The sequence below is a fragment of the Chelonia mydas genome, chromosome 9 (genome assembly GCF_015237465.2).
Source record: "Chelonia mydas isolate rCheMyd1 chromosome 9, rCheMyd1.pri.v2, whole genome shotgun sequence".
Classification (NCBI taxonomy): Eukaryota; Metazoa; Chordata; order Testudines; family Cheloniidae; genus Chelonia; species Chelonia mydas.
In genome coordinates, this window is record NC_057855.1 from 31,702,075 (window position 1) to 31,716,141 (window position 14,067).

The window sequence follows — 14,067 nt, forward strand, 5'->3', positions numbered from 1 at the left end:
CCTACCTGCCCCTGAGTTCCTCTCCCATTTTTTTTGTGATTTTTTTTTTTTACGATCACATTTTCCTACTTTTAAAAATTGTCTCTTTTGCATTTGCTGTGTGAGACACCCACACAAACAACAAGAAAACAAAACAACAGTAAACCAAAACCTATAGTTATATACAGAAAATGATAATTGTACACATCAGGTAAATAGGTGCACAATTAAAGATCTACACATGCAAACGCCTATTTACATGCACAAATGTTGGGTCTGCATGCACTAATAAATGCATATACACAAAACAGAGGCCCTTTGAACACTACGTCCTAGATGTCTGAAAAGTTCTGTTTTACAAAGCCAGGAATGCAATATCCTTAAGAACTGACATTTATCAGGACAAAAGTAATGCATTCAACTGTATTTTTTTTCTGAATTACATTTTCATTCCATCATATAAAATGACACCAAAAACCAAATCATTGCTGATGGGGCCCTCCTCTTCCCAAGTAGAAAAGTACAGGTGCCTTGCTATCTGGACAGCTCCAGGATGGCTTATTCTCTTATATATTCATACAGTCCTACTTTGACATATATTGTCAGCGAGTTATTTGGCAACTCATGATAAATGAAGGCAAAGTGTTGATAAACAGAAGGATATTGACAAATTGCAGGGAGTCCAGAGAAGCACAACAGAAATGATCAGGATGATAACAGGGAAAGACTAAAAGAATTGAATAAAGTGCATATATACAAAAAACTACTAAGCAGAGGACATAACAGTTTATAAATATCTAGCGAGTATAATAATCAAATAGAGAGGAATTTTTTACCATAGGTGAAGAAAGTATAACTAAAAATATTAGGATGAAATTAAGAAAGAAAATGTAGGTTGAATATGGGGGAAAGCTTCCTAAGTATTAAATTTATAGGCTGTGCAAAAATCTCCCCAAGGGAAGTGGTTGAAGTGCCATTGTTTGGTACATTTAGAACTAAACTGAACAAAGCTTTAGAAAAAACATACTGTAGTGAACAACCCTGCATTGGCAAGGAGACAGATTAGATCATCTAACAGGCTTTTCCCACCTCCAACATGTACTGTGCACTTTTTTTTTATTTTTGGTTCTGCACCATTGAAATGAAAATGTGGGTTCCCTTGTATACATCTCAACAGGAGTGTAAAAGAAAAAAACAAAACAAAACAGTTCACAGAACAGATTAACAAACCAAACACAAAACCTTAGTATAAAACATGCTACAAAAGGCTTTCTATTTTTAATTCTTTCCTCCTTGTAACCAGAGTTCTCTTTCCACTTTCTGCTCTGGCAAAGAAGTCTGACTTACCTTTGGGAGCAGCACAGAACTGTGACAAGCAAACTGAACAGTATAATCTCTACAAAACAGAGCCCTGGCATCTGCACTGCAGAGGTTCACCTTCTACCTATTTGTTTCTGAGAATTTTTTTTTCCAATTATGGTTTTTCTTCTTTTTTTCTAGTGCTAAGGACAAGTGTTTTACCTGAATAAGAGTGTTGTGTCCCCTCACTGGAAAGTGGTGAAGTTCCTCCAATCGCTGTAATACCCTGTTTTTTATTTATTGTTTTTCGGAATGATTTGCTAATATCTTTACTTTTCAATTCATGAATAACCTGGAATAGGACATAAAAGAAAGAGCATTTAATCAATTATCATTATCTTAGGGTGACTATTAAACTATCAACTCACCTAACTATTGAAATATTGGTAATTTTTTGACTCTCTTCTTTGATATAGTACAATATAAGGAAGTTATATTATATTATATTTATTTATTATAAGAAGTCTGCTGGTTTTGTGAATAGCTAAGACTCTAGCATTACTAAACCATGTTTTAATCTCCAAATATTAGATTCACAACCCACAAATCTTTTCACAAATATTTTCATGTTTTGTTTTTTTTAAACACTGTTTAAATCAAACAAAGATATTTTTGGGAAAAGACATTTTTAATATTTCCCCACTCAGCTTGTCTTGCTTCTTATACTAGGATGTTATATGTCACTTACAGAGATGCATGTTATTAGGGAGATAGTTGGTACATCTCTCCATGCACAACAGTCATAAAATACTAACACAAACATTAAAATTATGACTAAACTTTCCACCAAAATAAGGAAATTGTCATATAAAACTGATACTCTGTACTGTATTTACCTGCTATGCCTAAGTGTTGTAGGGATCTCAGACTTGGTTGTGAAGTTATGTGCTATGTCGGCTGCAATATTGATACACAAGTGTTTAATGGTTCAGTTATGAACCTAAGTAAATTAGAATTTCCAGTAGAAATGCCAACATACCCTAGCAAATTGTAACAAATTGCTTGTTTTATTCATATAAACAGCTGCAATACTGTAGATTCAAAGCAAAAATTGCTTGTTTGCAAAAAAATAATCAGTCTGAAGCTGTTTGATTCTCACAAATGAAGCACTCCAGCCACTGACCCATGTAAAAAATTATGGCTCCCCTGCGGATTAAAAATATTTTAAAATATAAACAGTCCTAAATATGGCACAGTGATTCAGCGCAATAGTATATGCGTCTTGTATCACAAACAGGATTTAAAGGCTGGAATTTATAACAACCCAACTTTGTTTAAAGGAAGGGCTGAACTGACAGTTCTTGAAGGTGAGGGGCACAGACTGCTTCCTCTGAGGAGGCAGAAAAGGGCACTCATCAGAACCAGCTCTGAGTTCTCATACCTTGCCCAAATTAAAGCCAGTAAAGGGGAGAAAGAAAGTTTGAAATATTATCTCATCTTATGAAAGATCCCAGCAGACATACATAGGGATACTTTATCCAGCACGGAAACAGGAGGAAAAACTACATTGTTATGTGAGCACAGTGACCTATATGACCAGAAGCAAATAATATTTTATCTAATTGAAACTGCAGAGAGATTTTAGAGTCTGAATGTGATTACAAAAGTTGGAATTTGGCAAGGACACCACGTTAATGCGCTACTCTTATGAATAGTACCATAGGATCTTAAATGACTTAGAGATCAGGACCACAGTTTTACATCTCCTTTGAAAGACAGCACCTCCAATAATATGGTGCTTCTTTGTACTGGGCTGGAGCATTCTTTGGGGTATGGTTCTATACTCTATTCCCTAAACTGGAACCCAAAGACCACAATGAGAGCTAGAGAGAACAGGTCATGCAGTGTAAAAATTGTATGCCATTTAAAATATTTATTTATATTTGGTAGTGCTTAGGCACTCCAGCCATTGTTAGGACCCCACTGGGCTGCGCACTGCAGAAACATCATACAGAAAGATGGTCCCTGCCCCAAAGAGTTTACAATCTAAATATAAGAAAAGAAATAACAGGTGGCTACAGACAGACAGGCAGCACAAGAAAACAGACAACACTAATCAGCATTATGTAGGCTCTGGCACCAGCATGCCAGCTGCTTCTCTGTTGTTATTTGTTAAAGCTTGCTCCTTTACGAAAAGGGTAGATGGAGACAGCAATTTCCCAGGATTATGCTAAAAACAGTTATTGAAGTGGGGAAAAAAATAGAGATAAATGATTTTAGTATTCTTACAAAGCTTATTTTGGAGTGGCCAGTTGCTGCATAATAGTCAATCAACTATCATGCTGTCATAACTATCCTCCCATTCACACATCAGTGGAGGTTTATAATTACTATATATGCTGCTCTTGAAATATTCTCCGGCAATTTAATTTAATTTTGCTACCCTATTCCATCATCTTAGAGATGCTGGGCACTTTGGAGAGTTCAATCTCCTATTAGGCAAGGTAACTGATCCTTCAAAGTTTATACAATACCTTGAATATGTAATATGTTAGAGAAGAACTAACACTGGGATTTACAAAGGAGCCCAAGGGAGTGAAGCACCCAATGCCTATTGAATTTCATGCTACACACTGTAAATCTCAAAGTGTTGATTTTCTAGTGCCCTATCGGTAGTTGTGGTCCTTCAGAACACTGAACCCCAATGAGCAGTACTGGAGGAATGACTTTCCTATACCCTTGAATAAATATTGTGAAACAGTCCTTTCCTACCTCCATCCCTGTAGCATAATTAAATTGCATGGCTAGTGCATACCGTACACAGGACCTGGTGGTGTTTTCTGTATGGCAAACCTACACTATGTCACAAAATATGCTCTTTAAAATCCAGTTTCATAATTATCTCATACTGCATGTATAGCCTTCTGGTACTAAATTCAAATAATTCTGTCTTAAAGGGTAGCCTGAGAGGACTGTCTTACTTACCGATACAAATTCTTCAAAGTCGATTTTCCCATCTTTGTTGCTATCTGTTACTGCTATAATTTTTTCTACAATCTCTCGCACTTTGTAGCCAGGCAAGGGAAGGCTTGCTTCTTTAAAAAGATCTTGAAGCTCATAATCACTGACATACCCACTATTGTCAATATCTGTAAAATGCAAACATTGTTTTTATTATTTTTTGCTTTAACACAAGTACCAAGCAACAATCAAGGGAAAGGAACATTTTAGCAGAGTGATGGTCTAAAATGATCAGAAAGTAAGAAATCAGATTACCATCTAGAAGCACAACATTCGTTTCAGAGAACATACCATATATTACATATATTAATCACAAAGGAATACACACAGGTTAGATCCTCAGCTCGTGTAAATCACCATATGGTGAAATCAATAGACTACGCTGATTTACACCAGCTGAAGATCTGGTCCGTACAGTTTAAGTTGTTATTTGTTACACCTAGAGGCCAGGGCCCAATTGTGCTATACACTTCTTAGGCACCTTCTTAAATTTTCAAGGTAAAAACACAGCAAGGTCCAGGGCCGTCCTTAGGCATAGTCAGCATATGCGGCTGCATAGGACACCCAAAAATTTGGGGCACCGTTGGGTCTTAGTGTTCACCGTCCAGCCTCTTCCTACCCTTGTTCTGACCCGTCCTGCAGGCTTTCACCACAGCTGGCTGCTGCAGCCTGGTGAGTCTTCCTCCAGAGGGGATCTAGTACAGTGGTTCTCAAAATGTGGTCTTCAGACCACCAGTGGTCCGCGAGCTCCATTCAGGCGGTCCACGGATAGTTCCCTCTGAAGTGTGCGCCTGGGTGGCAGCACACGAGAGAATGAAGGGCCACCCGCCTAATTAGTGGAGCCGCGCAGGCGTGACTGCACTAATTAGGTGCCTGGACCCTGGAGAAGACATGTAAGGTGAGGTGGTGGCCTTGGGGGGGATAAGGGATAGGTGGGAGGGGGCAGTGGAGTGAGAAGAGGGGGTGGGGGGAATTTGGGACGTGCAGGGCTGCGGTGGCCAGAGAAAGGCAACTTTCCCCAGCTCCAGGGCTGCAGGTGCCAGCGGGAGACGGCCCTTCTTCCCAACCTCAGCTCTGTGGCTGCTGTGGCAGGGGAGAGACCCCCCTCCTTCCTAGCCCTAGCTTAGGGGATGCCATGGCAGGGGAGAGAGGGCACATCCATTGCATTAGAAAGGTAAGACTACTGATATTAAAATATGAGTTGTGTGCTTTTATTTATAGAGCAAAAAAAGTTAATTATTAAGTTTTTTTTTATATAGCGCTTTTATCGAAAGCACTTTACAATAGTTAGCTAATGGTACAAACAACATTTGGAAAGATCATTAAGTGGTCCACCGAGACTCTAAGCAATTTTCAAGTGGTCCACGAAAAAAAAGTTTGAGAACCACTGATCTAGTACTTAAAAGTGACAGGTTTCAGAGTAGCAGCCGTGTTAGTCTGTATCCTCAAAAAGAAAAGGAAAAGGAGTACTTGTGGCACCTTAGAGACTAACTAATTTATTTGAGCACGAGCTTCCGTGAGCTACAGCTCACTTCATCGGATGCATACTGTGGAAACTGTATTCCACAGTATGCATCCGATGAAGTGAGCTGTAGCTCACGAAAGCTCATGCTCAAATAAATTGGTTAGTCTCTAAGGTGCCACAAGTACTCCTTTTCTTTTTGCGAATACAGACTAACACGGCTGTTACTCTGAAACCTGTCAAAAAGAAAAGGAGTACTTGTGGCAGCTTAGAGACTAACCAATTTATTTGAGCATAAGCTTACACTGTATGCATCCGATGAAGTGAGCTGTAGCTCACGAAAGCTTATGCTCAAATAAATTGGTTAGTCTCTAAGCTGCCACAAGTTCTCCTTTTCTTTTTACTTAAAAGTGAAAAAGTCTTCCACCCTGCCAGACCTATTAGCACAACACTGAAACTGTTAAAGAGCCATTCAAGTGGTAATGAACACGGCTGTTACTCTGAAATTTAATAGGCATTTACCAAACCCCAGGTATATACTGTCAGTTTCTGAATTTACTGACAAAAACAGTTGTGCATTACTGTAATATTTACTCAGAACATGTTAGTCTACAGGACCTTAGTTTAAAATTAGCTTTAAAAATATTTCATTAGTGTGTTGCTGAAGGTTATAAAATCACATCTCTAAAAAATCCTTGCATAGATGCACAATCTGAGTATTCATCTTTAGCCTTAAATACTTGGATCTTCAGACATATAGTTTTTTAAATAAATCCTTCAAAAGACCACCCTTATCTAAAATACACATGTGAGCCCAGGCTGCCGTTGGGCATAGGGACACCAGTTTAATAATACTGCATAGTGCTCCATAAATCCTAAGGACAGCCCTGGCAAGGTCACAAACTCTTATTAATAGCAAAAACCTTGGATTTTGACTAGTATAATTTATATCCTGAGACTATGCCAAAATCCTCTATCAGCTTCCAAATAGAGTGGATGGTCTGTTATTAATTCTCTTCTTACTTACAAGATGTCACTTGCATACAGTAATACCTGTAGTTTATGCCCTAAATTCAGACTTGATGCAAGCAGGTTCAAAGAGGTAGCAACTACTTGCACTAGGTCTAAATTTGGACCTCTGTATTTTGTCTCTTGCCCTATATCTGTTGTTTATTTCTAATGATGGTGGTGAGACTGGCCCCTGAAGAATAAATCCAATCTGGCCCATGTCTATTATATTAAAAATGACCTTGTTTAACCTGTTAGCTAGCTTTGTTGTGAGGGATCTGTACTGCTGCATCCTCTTGTCCTCCTGCTTCCAGTGGACACTATTACGTGTTGGGAGTCCTTTTGAATATGCTATAACAAAGTACTGGAAGATTTTCTATGCAATGAAGGGTCTGACCTGGTTTCACCAGGCATTAGAGTATATTTTATAATTTAAACCAAGCACATTGTTACATAAGCAACATTTATACACTGCTAGTGGCAACACTTTCCCGACATGCAGCGAATTGTTTTGCTGTTGGGCATTGTTTCCTCAATGCATTATTTATTCAAAATATCAATTAATAAATATTGCATTGGGTTAAGTCTCATAGGTCCAGAGTTCATGCACTAAACTCCATGGAAATAATCTCAATCTTTTTAGTTTACTAAGTGCTAGCTTAGCAGTTTCATTAGTTATCCTGTCAAAATGTTCTTGTACACTAAACTGAATGCAGAGGGGGAACTCCTTTCTCCTGCATGAAGTTATACACTTCTTACTAGAAACTTTCTCCATGGCAGCATGCAGGGGGAGGTTGGATAAATCAAGGGGCATGGTTACTGCGCCTGTCATTAAATGTATCCACTGGCCAAAATCAATACAAACCAAAAAAGACAACAAAAAATAAAAACTATAAATTTAAAATTGCCATCTGTAACATACAACACAGCATAACATACACATGCAAAAACCTTTTTAAAACAACTTTAATATTAAACTGTAAAATCAACCGAATCAATAATTTACAACTAAATGGGGAGACAACACAGACAAGGCAGGGAGGGAAAGCATGAAAACCGTGACGGAAAAAAGGGGGGAAGAGTAAAGGGGGAGGACGAAGGGGAAAAGGGTGGGAAGGAGGTCTGGACTGGCCACTTGGCCCTTGTGTGTTCCTCTGTTAACTGTTTCTAAAATTGATGCTCAGATTCCTTCAAACTTATGTGGTTGATTCCTGGCCACTAGATTCTGGCATATTTGTTGTATTCTGTGGATTGATTTACTTTTCCACCTTTATAAAATCATGTGCTTTGTGATTATGGCTGCTCTCAGAAATCATGGAAGGTGTGCTGATGAGAGGCCCAAATTCATGGGTAAATACCCCAATATGTAGTTCTCCAGTGATGTTTGATTGCTAAACCCCCAAATCATGTTCATTTTAGTGTCAACTTTTTTTCCACCTTAGTTTCGATTGTGGGCCTGGTTGGCTTACAGTTAGTAGGGAAGGATCTATCTATTATTGGCTCTAGAACCTTAGGTGCCTCCAATTACTGTGGGGATGTGAGTATCTCTGTACAGCTCAGCAAGCAATCCATGAAAAAAGTCTCAGGCTCATCCATGTATATTAGCGAGGGTCATTTCAGATCCATTTACTGTGACTCTGAATATGAGATACCTACTCTGAGTATCCAAACTGTGGAATAATATTTAATAGAAAGAACAGAAAACAAAGTAAACAAACTTAAATGTTCACAAAGACATTATGTAACCCGCACACCTAGGTGTGGTGTTCTGTCCCATCTAGTGGCACCGAGACCACTTAGAGAGTTAAATGAGTCTGTTCTACAGCCTTAACTAAGAGCCAGTTGGCTTTTAGCTCATGCAGTAGAGGCTCATGCACTAAGCTCCAGAGATCCCCGGTTCAATCCCACCCATCAATGAGTGGGGTCTGTCAGCATTACAATTGCAGTATGGAGATGAGGGTCAATTAATATAGGACAAAATAGTACACGTTTACTCTTAGGCTATGGCTACACCAGAGAGCTTACAGCAGTGCAGTTGCACTGCTGTAGCAGTGCTAGTGCAGACAGATGCTCTATGCTGATAGGAGAGAGCTCTCCTGTCGACTTAATTACTTCAGTGCCTGCAAGCGGTGATAGCTATGTTGGTGGGAGAAGCGATCCAACTGACATAGCGCTGTCCACATCGGTGCGTAGGTTGGCGTAACTTATGTTGTTCAGGGGGGTGGCTTATTCACACCCCTGAGCAACATAAATTATATTGACCTAAGCTGTACTGGAACCATACCCTTAGACTTTACCTGCAGAGACCCTGTTAAGCATATGAAGTTATACTTAGTTATTTATTAACATGACTTACTCTCTACAAAGACAAGATCAAGGATCACAAAGTTCAGGTTACTTAGAAATGTAAATCAAATTTAACCTGGTGCAAGAGAACTAGTTATTAATCCACTAAAACCTGTAACCAAATGAAAAAGGGAATTGTTAGTTGGTTTTAGCCCAAAACCTAATACTAAAATAAAAGTTTTCAAGAGTCTTCTTTAGATCAACTAAAATAGAACTTTTTTTGCTTTGAAACATTCACCCATTGTGTTTAAAACCTTAACATTGCAACAAAGTGCTAGTGCTAAAAAATAAATAAATAAAAATAGTGTGAAAATTCTTTTATTTTCATATATTCTTAGGGGTTATTAGCAACACAAGTGAGGAAACATGGTGTTTTTAAACATACGATGTTTAACATTACATGATCCCCTTAAGATATTGTTTTTAAAGAAACTGTATAGCTTACAACTTTCTTACAACTAGAAAACATACCTATTTTACTGAATGCTTCTCTGAGTTCTTCCAGCTCTTCACGAGAAATTGTGGTTATGTTGTTTTCCATCTTCTGACAGAGACAGCAATTGTCTTTAATTCCTTATGCCTAGCAATAATAAATGATCAGTGTTATAATAAAGCATCAGTTACAAACAGGCACTTATTTAAGTCACTGAACCTTGTAAATAGGCGTAAGAGGTACTATGTCCTCAAAGTAATCTCTCAGGATTGCCCCACCTATAGTGCTATGAATAGAACTTTTGAGAATATCAAACATCTAGCACTTTTCTCTATTGTAACAATGACTACGAATTTACAATAGCAACACCTATTTTCACACACCCTGCATTTTCACTCTGCATAGTATAAACATGTACCTATAATCTGCCTGGTTTTCATTGAGCAATTTTTCATTATGAAATAGGCATCTCAAATTTCAGAAATCTCAGGCTACAGTATAATTCATTTCCAACTGCAACTGAATATCAACGTATAACAATGATTGGCACTATGGGCTCAGTCGTGCAAGGTGCTGAGCACTCTGACCCTGATCCAACAAAGCATTAACTTCAATGAGATGTTTCATATCCTGAAAGTTAAGCACATGCTTAAGTGCTTTGTTGCAATTAGAGCCAGCATGCTCAGCATTCACAGGATCGAGCCCTATAAACTGGCTTTAGGATTAGCTGTGTGAAAACAAATCTTAATTCAGATAACATCCCCCCATATCCATGCACAGGGGACCCTCTGCATCTAGCTCTGTCCTTCCTGCATGGAGGAAGACGGGTGTTGGCCTCTTCCATAGCACCATTCCGCTCCTGCTCCAGACCCCATTAAAGATGCTTGGTGTAGTCAGGGGTTCACACTGAAGAATGGGGGAAGACGGGGCAGTTGGGGGGAAGGCCCCCTGGAGATTCCCTGGAAAAACAATACAGTCTGAGACTTCATTACTTTCCCTTTCCCAACACACAACACATTCAAGGGGTAGCTGCAGACACGGGGAATTCCTGGTAGCCTGGCTCCAATGAAGCTTCCTACCAGGTACCACCGGGTTTGCCATAGATCAGGGCAGCTAAAGAGGCCCTGGACTCCTGAGGCTCCCTAGGGATTGGATGTGATGCTCTGTACCTCGGGGGAACCCCTACACTCCCATGTTCATCTTTATAAAATGATTATATGGTATCCAATGCAAAGTTTGTCATGTTGGGTGTCTTCGGAAGGCTCATGATGCACTGAGCATGGTTGTTATAGTGATGTTATAGTAATTGTTACAGTAATGTTATAGTAAGGTTATAGGTTATAATTTAATGTATGTAGTTATGAGGCTGAAAATGTATCCTCATGGCTTAAAGCAAGCCCAGACAAAAACTCTCCAAGAGCAGAGAGGCAGTTCACACTTCATCAGGGCAAGTATGGGACAAACCCAGCCCAGCCTCACAGCAACAAAAGAATCTGTTAGACTCTTGAGGGAGTCACCCCCCTTCCTTTGGTCAGTCTGGAACTGTGATGAGGTAATGCTCACCTGACTCTGAAGGTGGGGAGGGGGGTAAAGCCAAGAGGAAAGAAAGGACATGATAAAAGGGAAAGACATTTGCCATGCTCTCTCTCTCTCTCTCTCTCTCTCTTCCACCTACATCTATAGACACCATCACCACCAAGCGACTGAAGCACTGATTAAAGGGGAGAGCCTGGCTGAAGAGCAACCAGCCAGCCTGTGGTGAGAAGCATCTAAGTTTGTAAGGACACTGAAAGTGTTAAGATCAGCTTAAAATGCGTTTTGCTTTTATTTCATTTGACTAAATCTGACTTATTATGCTTTGACTTATAATCACTTAAAATCTATCTTTATAGTTAATAAATTTGTTTATTTATTCTACTTGAAGCAGTCCATTTGGTTTGAAGTGGGTCAGAGGCTCCCCTTGGGATAATAAGCCTGATACATACCAATTTCTTTGTTAAACTGACGAACTCATATAAGCTTGTAGCATCCAGTGGGCATAACTGGGCACTGCAAGACGAAGGTTCCTAGGGTTGTGTCTGGTACCGGAGATATTGGCGAGTGTCATTTGGTTGCAAGTAGCTGGGAACAGCTTACATGCCAGAGGCTGTGCGTGAAGAGTCCAGGAGCGGAGGTTCTCACAGCAGTGCAGGGTAAGGCTGGCTCCCAGAGTCAAGGATTGGAGTGACCTAGCAGATCACCGGTTCAGATAACACCAGAGGGGAACGTTACATTGGGGTGGGCCTCATAGCCAATTCCATGGGAGACCAAACACCATCCTCACAGGGAAGGACTGATAAACTCTGTGAGCATTTCTCCCTGAAAATTCCTCCCATTGAGCCCCCTCCCATAGATTTTAACATGAAAAGGGATAATTTAGACCCTTGTTCTTAAGGCCACATTTTCAAAGGGACCTCATCCCATTCCCTCAATATGCAAGGCTATATTTGTACCTACAATTGTGCAGCATACAAGCCCCATTTGTGCACACAAATTCAGGCCTTTGGACCACCCATCGTCTTATTGTTATGCTCTTTACATGCACCTGTTAGCAGTCCCTACAGCTCTAGCACAAAGCTCACAACAGTCCCTGCAGCTAAATATTGAATCTTCACTTTTATTAAAAGAAAAAAATCAGAAAATGACAGATTTGTATCTTAGTCAAGCTTGTCCAGTACATCAAGGCTGCAATGCACTAAGGGTCAAATCCAGGTTTTATTTAGGTCACTAGCAATCTTCCCATTAATTTCAGTGGGACCAGGATTTGCATCATAATCGTCAAATTCAGAGTTGCTATAAGCAATTGCACCTCCATTGCAGGTGCACAAAAACAATGATTGATGTCCTAAACTGTACTCTTTACTCAAAACTGCAATGTGGCTCAATGGATAGGACACTGGACTGAGAGTCAGGAGAGATGGATTCTATGTCCAGATCTACCACTGAACTGCAGTGTGCTATTGGACAAATCACTTCACAACTGTGTGTTTCCATTTCCCCCTCCTGTTTATCTGTCTTATCTATTTAGGCTGTAAGCTCTTCAGGGCCACAACAGTCTGTTTACAGTGAGTTTTTACAGTGCCTAGCACAATGGGGCCCCTCTAAGTATTACTGTAATATAAATAATAATAAATACAAATCACCTGGTGTAAAGGAATCAGAATTTAGTTTATTTAAAACATTATTGTCAATCTAAAATCTTCCTCACAAAAATAAGTTCTTCTCCTATTCTAACCACTTAAATTTCTTCCCCATCCTGCTTTCTGTTTTCTCATTAAAGAAGCAATCATCAATGAGTTTGCATGTCCAGACTGTGGCTGGTTAACCACAATCACATAAGGGTGAGGGTAGCCAGTAGCAGCAGTTCCATGGGGCATTCTGCCTATTGAGAACAGTCAGATAAATTCCTCCTGCTAAGCTGGAGGAATGCATGAAGGAGAGGCCACTGAGGCTTTGTCTTCTCTGCCAACTAGGGTGTCTTTTTACTATAGAATAACTGATGTGTTAGCTATCTGGGAGTGGAGATAAGGCACATCAGTTTTATCACAGATAAACTAGACAAGTTCAACCACGGTCAGCATGGGTATAGTGGTGACCTCACCTAACTACCTCACCATAAACACTGCAAGTGCCTTGTCTCCACTCAGGATTTTACAGTGAGGTAACTATTGTGAGTTAGTTGTCTCACTGCAAGAACACCACCTTTGTGACATCAAAGTCTGATACGCCCTACAACAGAATGCAGTATGTTCTCCCCACCCACCAGCCAATGAGAAAAGGAGGTGGTGCCACAGACTCACTCCTGCTGTGTCATAACTCACAGGTCTCAAACCTGTGTCCAGAGGGTCACCAGGCTCCACCTTTCCACCCAATGGCTTACTGGTATTTAGAATCAGGATTCCTTGAAGCCCAGCTCAGATAGAAAGCTCCACCTTTGGGCCCCAACTGGTGGAACATCAGAGCTCCTGATATTCACATTTTACGGGAGTTCGAGGTGGGGGCAGAGGAATGTTAAATATATTTTGGAATCTGTTTGAACCTCTTCAGGGCAAGTTGTGTTCTGTCTCTTGTTTATTTATTATACTTGTGTTCGGGTTGGCCATGTTTTCCTACTGCTGGCCTGATTTGTCAATATGTTCCTCACACTTATAGCACCTGTCAGGAGAAACAGGAGCCAGAACACATATTGGAAAAAAAATAAAAACGGATTAGATAGATTCCAATACATATTTTAAAAAATATGAAAAATATCATATTCAGGGGGCATTTAGGTAGACGGACAATGGAACTTAGCCATCCAACACCGCAATTGTACAAAAATTGTTATAGAATCTCTTGTGATCATATCATGGCTCCATCTGAGACTATGGGCTATTTTAACCTATCTATATTTATATCTATATGTTATATATTTTATATGTATTCTTACTATCCCTTTATTTAACAAAAATAATTAAGGATAAAAGCTCACCAATTTTAA

The 14,067-nt window shown here is 39.6% G+C and overlaps 1 protein-coding gene across 3 annotated transcripts in view; it reads right to left on the minus strand.

Moving 5' to 3' along the window:
- PLS1 (plastin 1) overlaps positions 1-14,067 on the minus strand; it is an 80,758-nt gene that overhangs the window by 35,378 nt on the left and 31,313 nt on the right. For all 3 annotated transcript variants that reach the window (XM_027817404.3, XM_007054998.4, XM_037909645.2), the window contains 3 exons: positions 9,587-9,695; positions 4,264-4,427; positions 1,501-1,630 (listed from right to left, as the gene is read on the minus strand). In XM_027817404.3, the coding sequence (XP_027673205.2) occupies positions 1,501-1,630; positions 4,264-4,427; positions 9,587-9,656 (364 nt within the window). In that variant the 5' untranslated portion in view covers positions 9,657-9,695. The remainder of the gene's footprint in view (positions 1-1,500; positions 1,631-4,263; positions 4,428-9,586; positions 9,696-14,067) is intronic.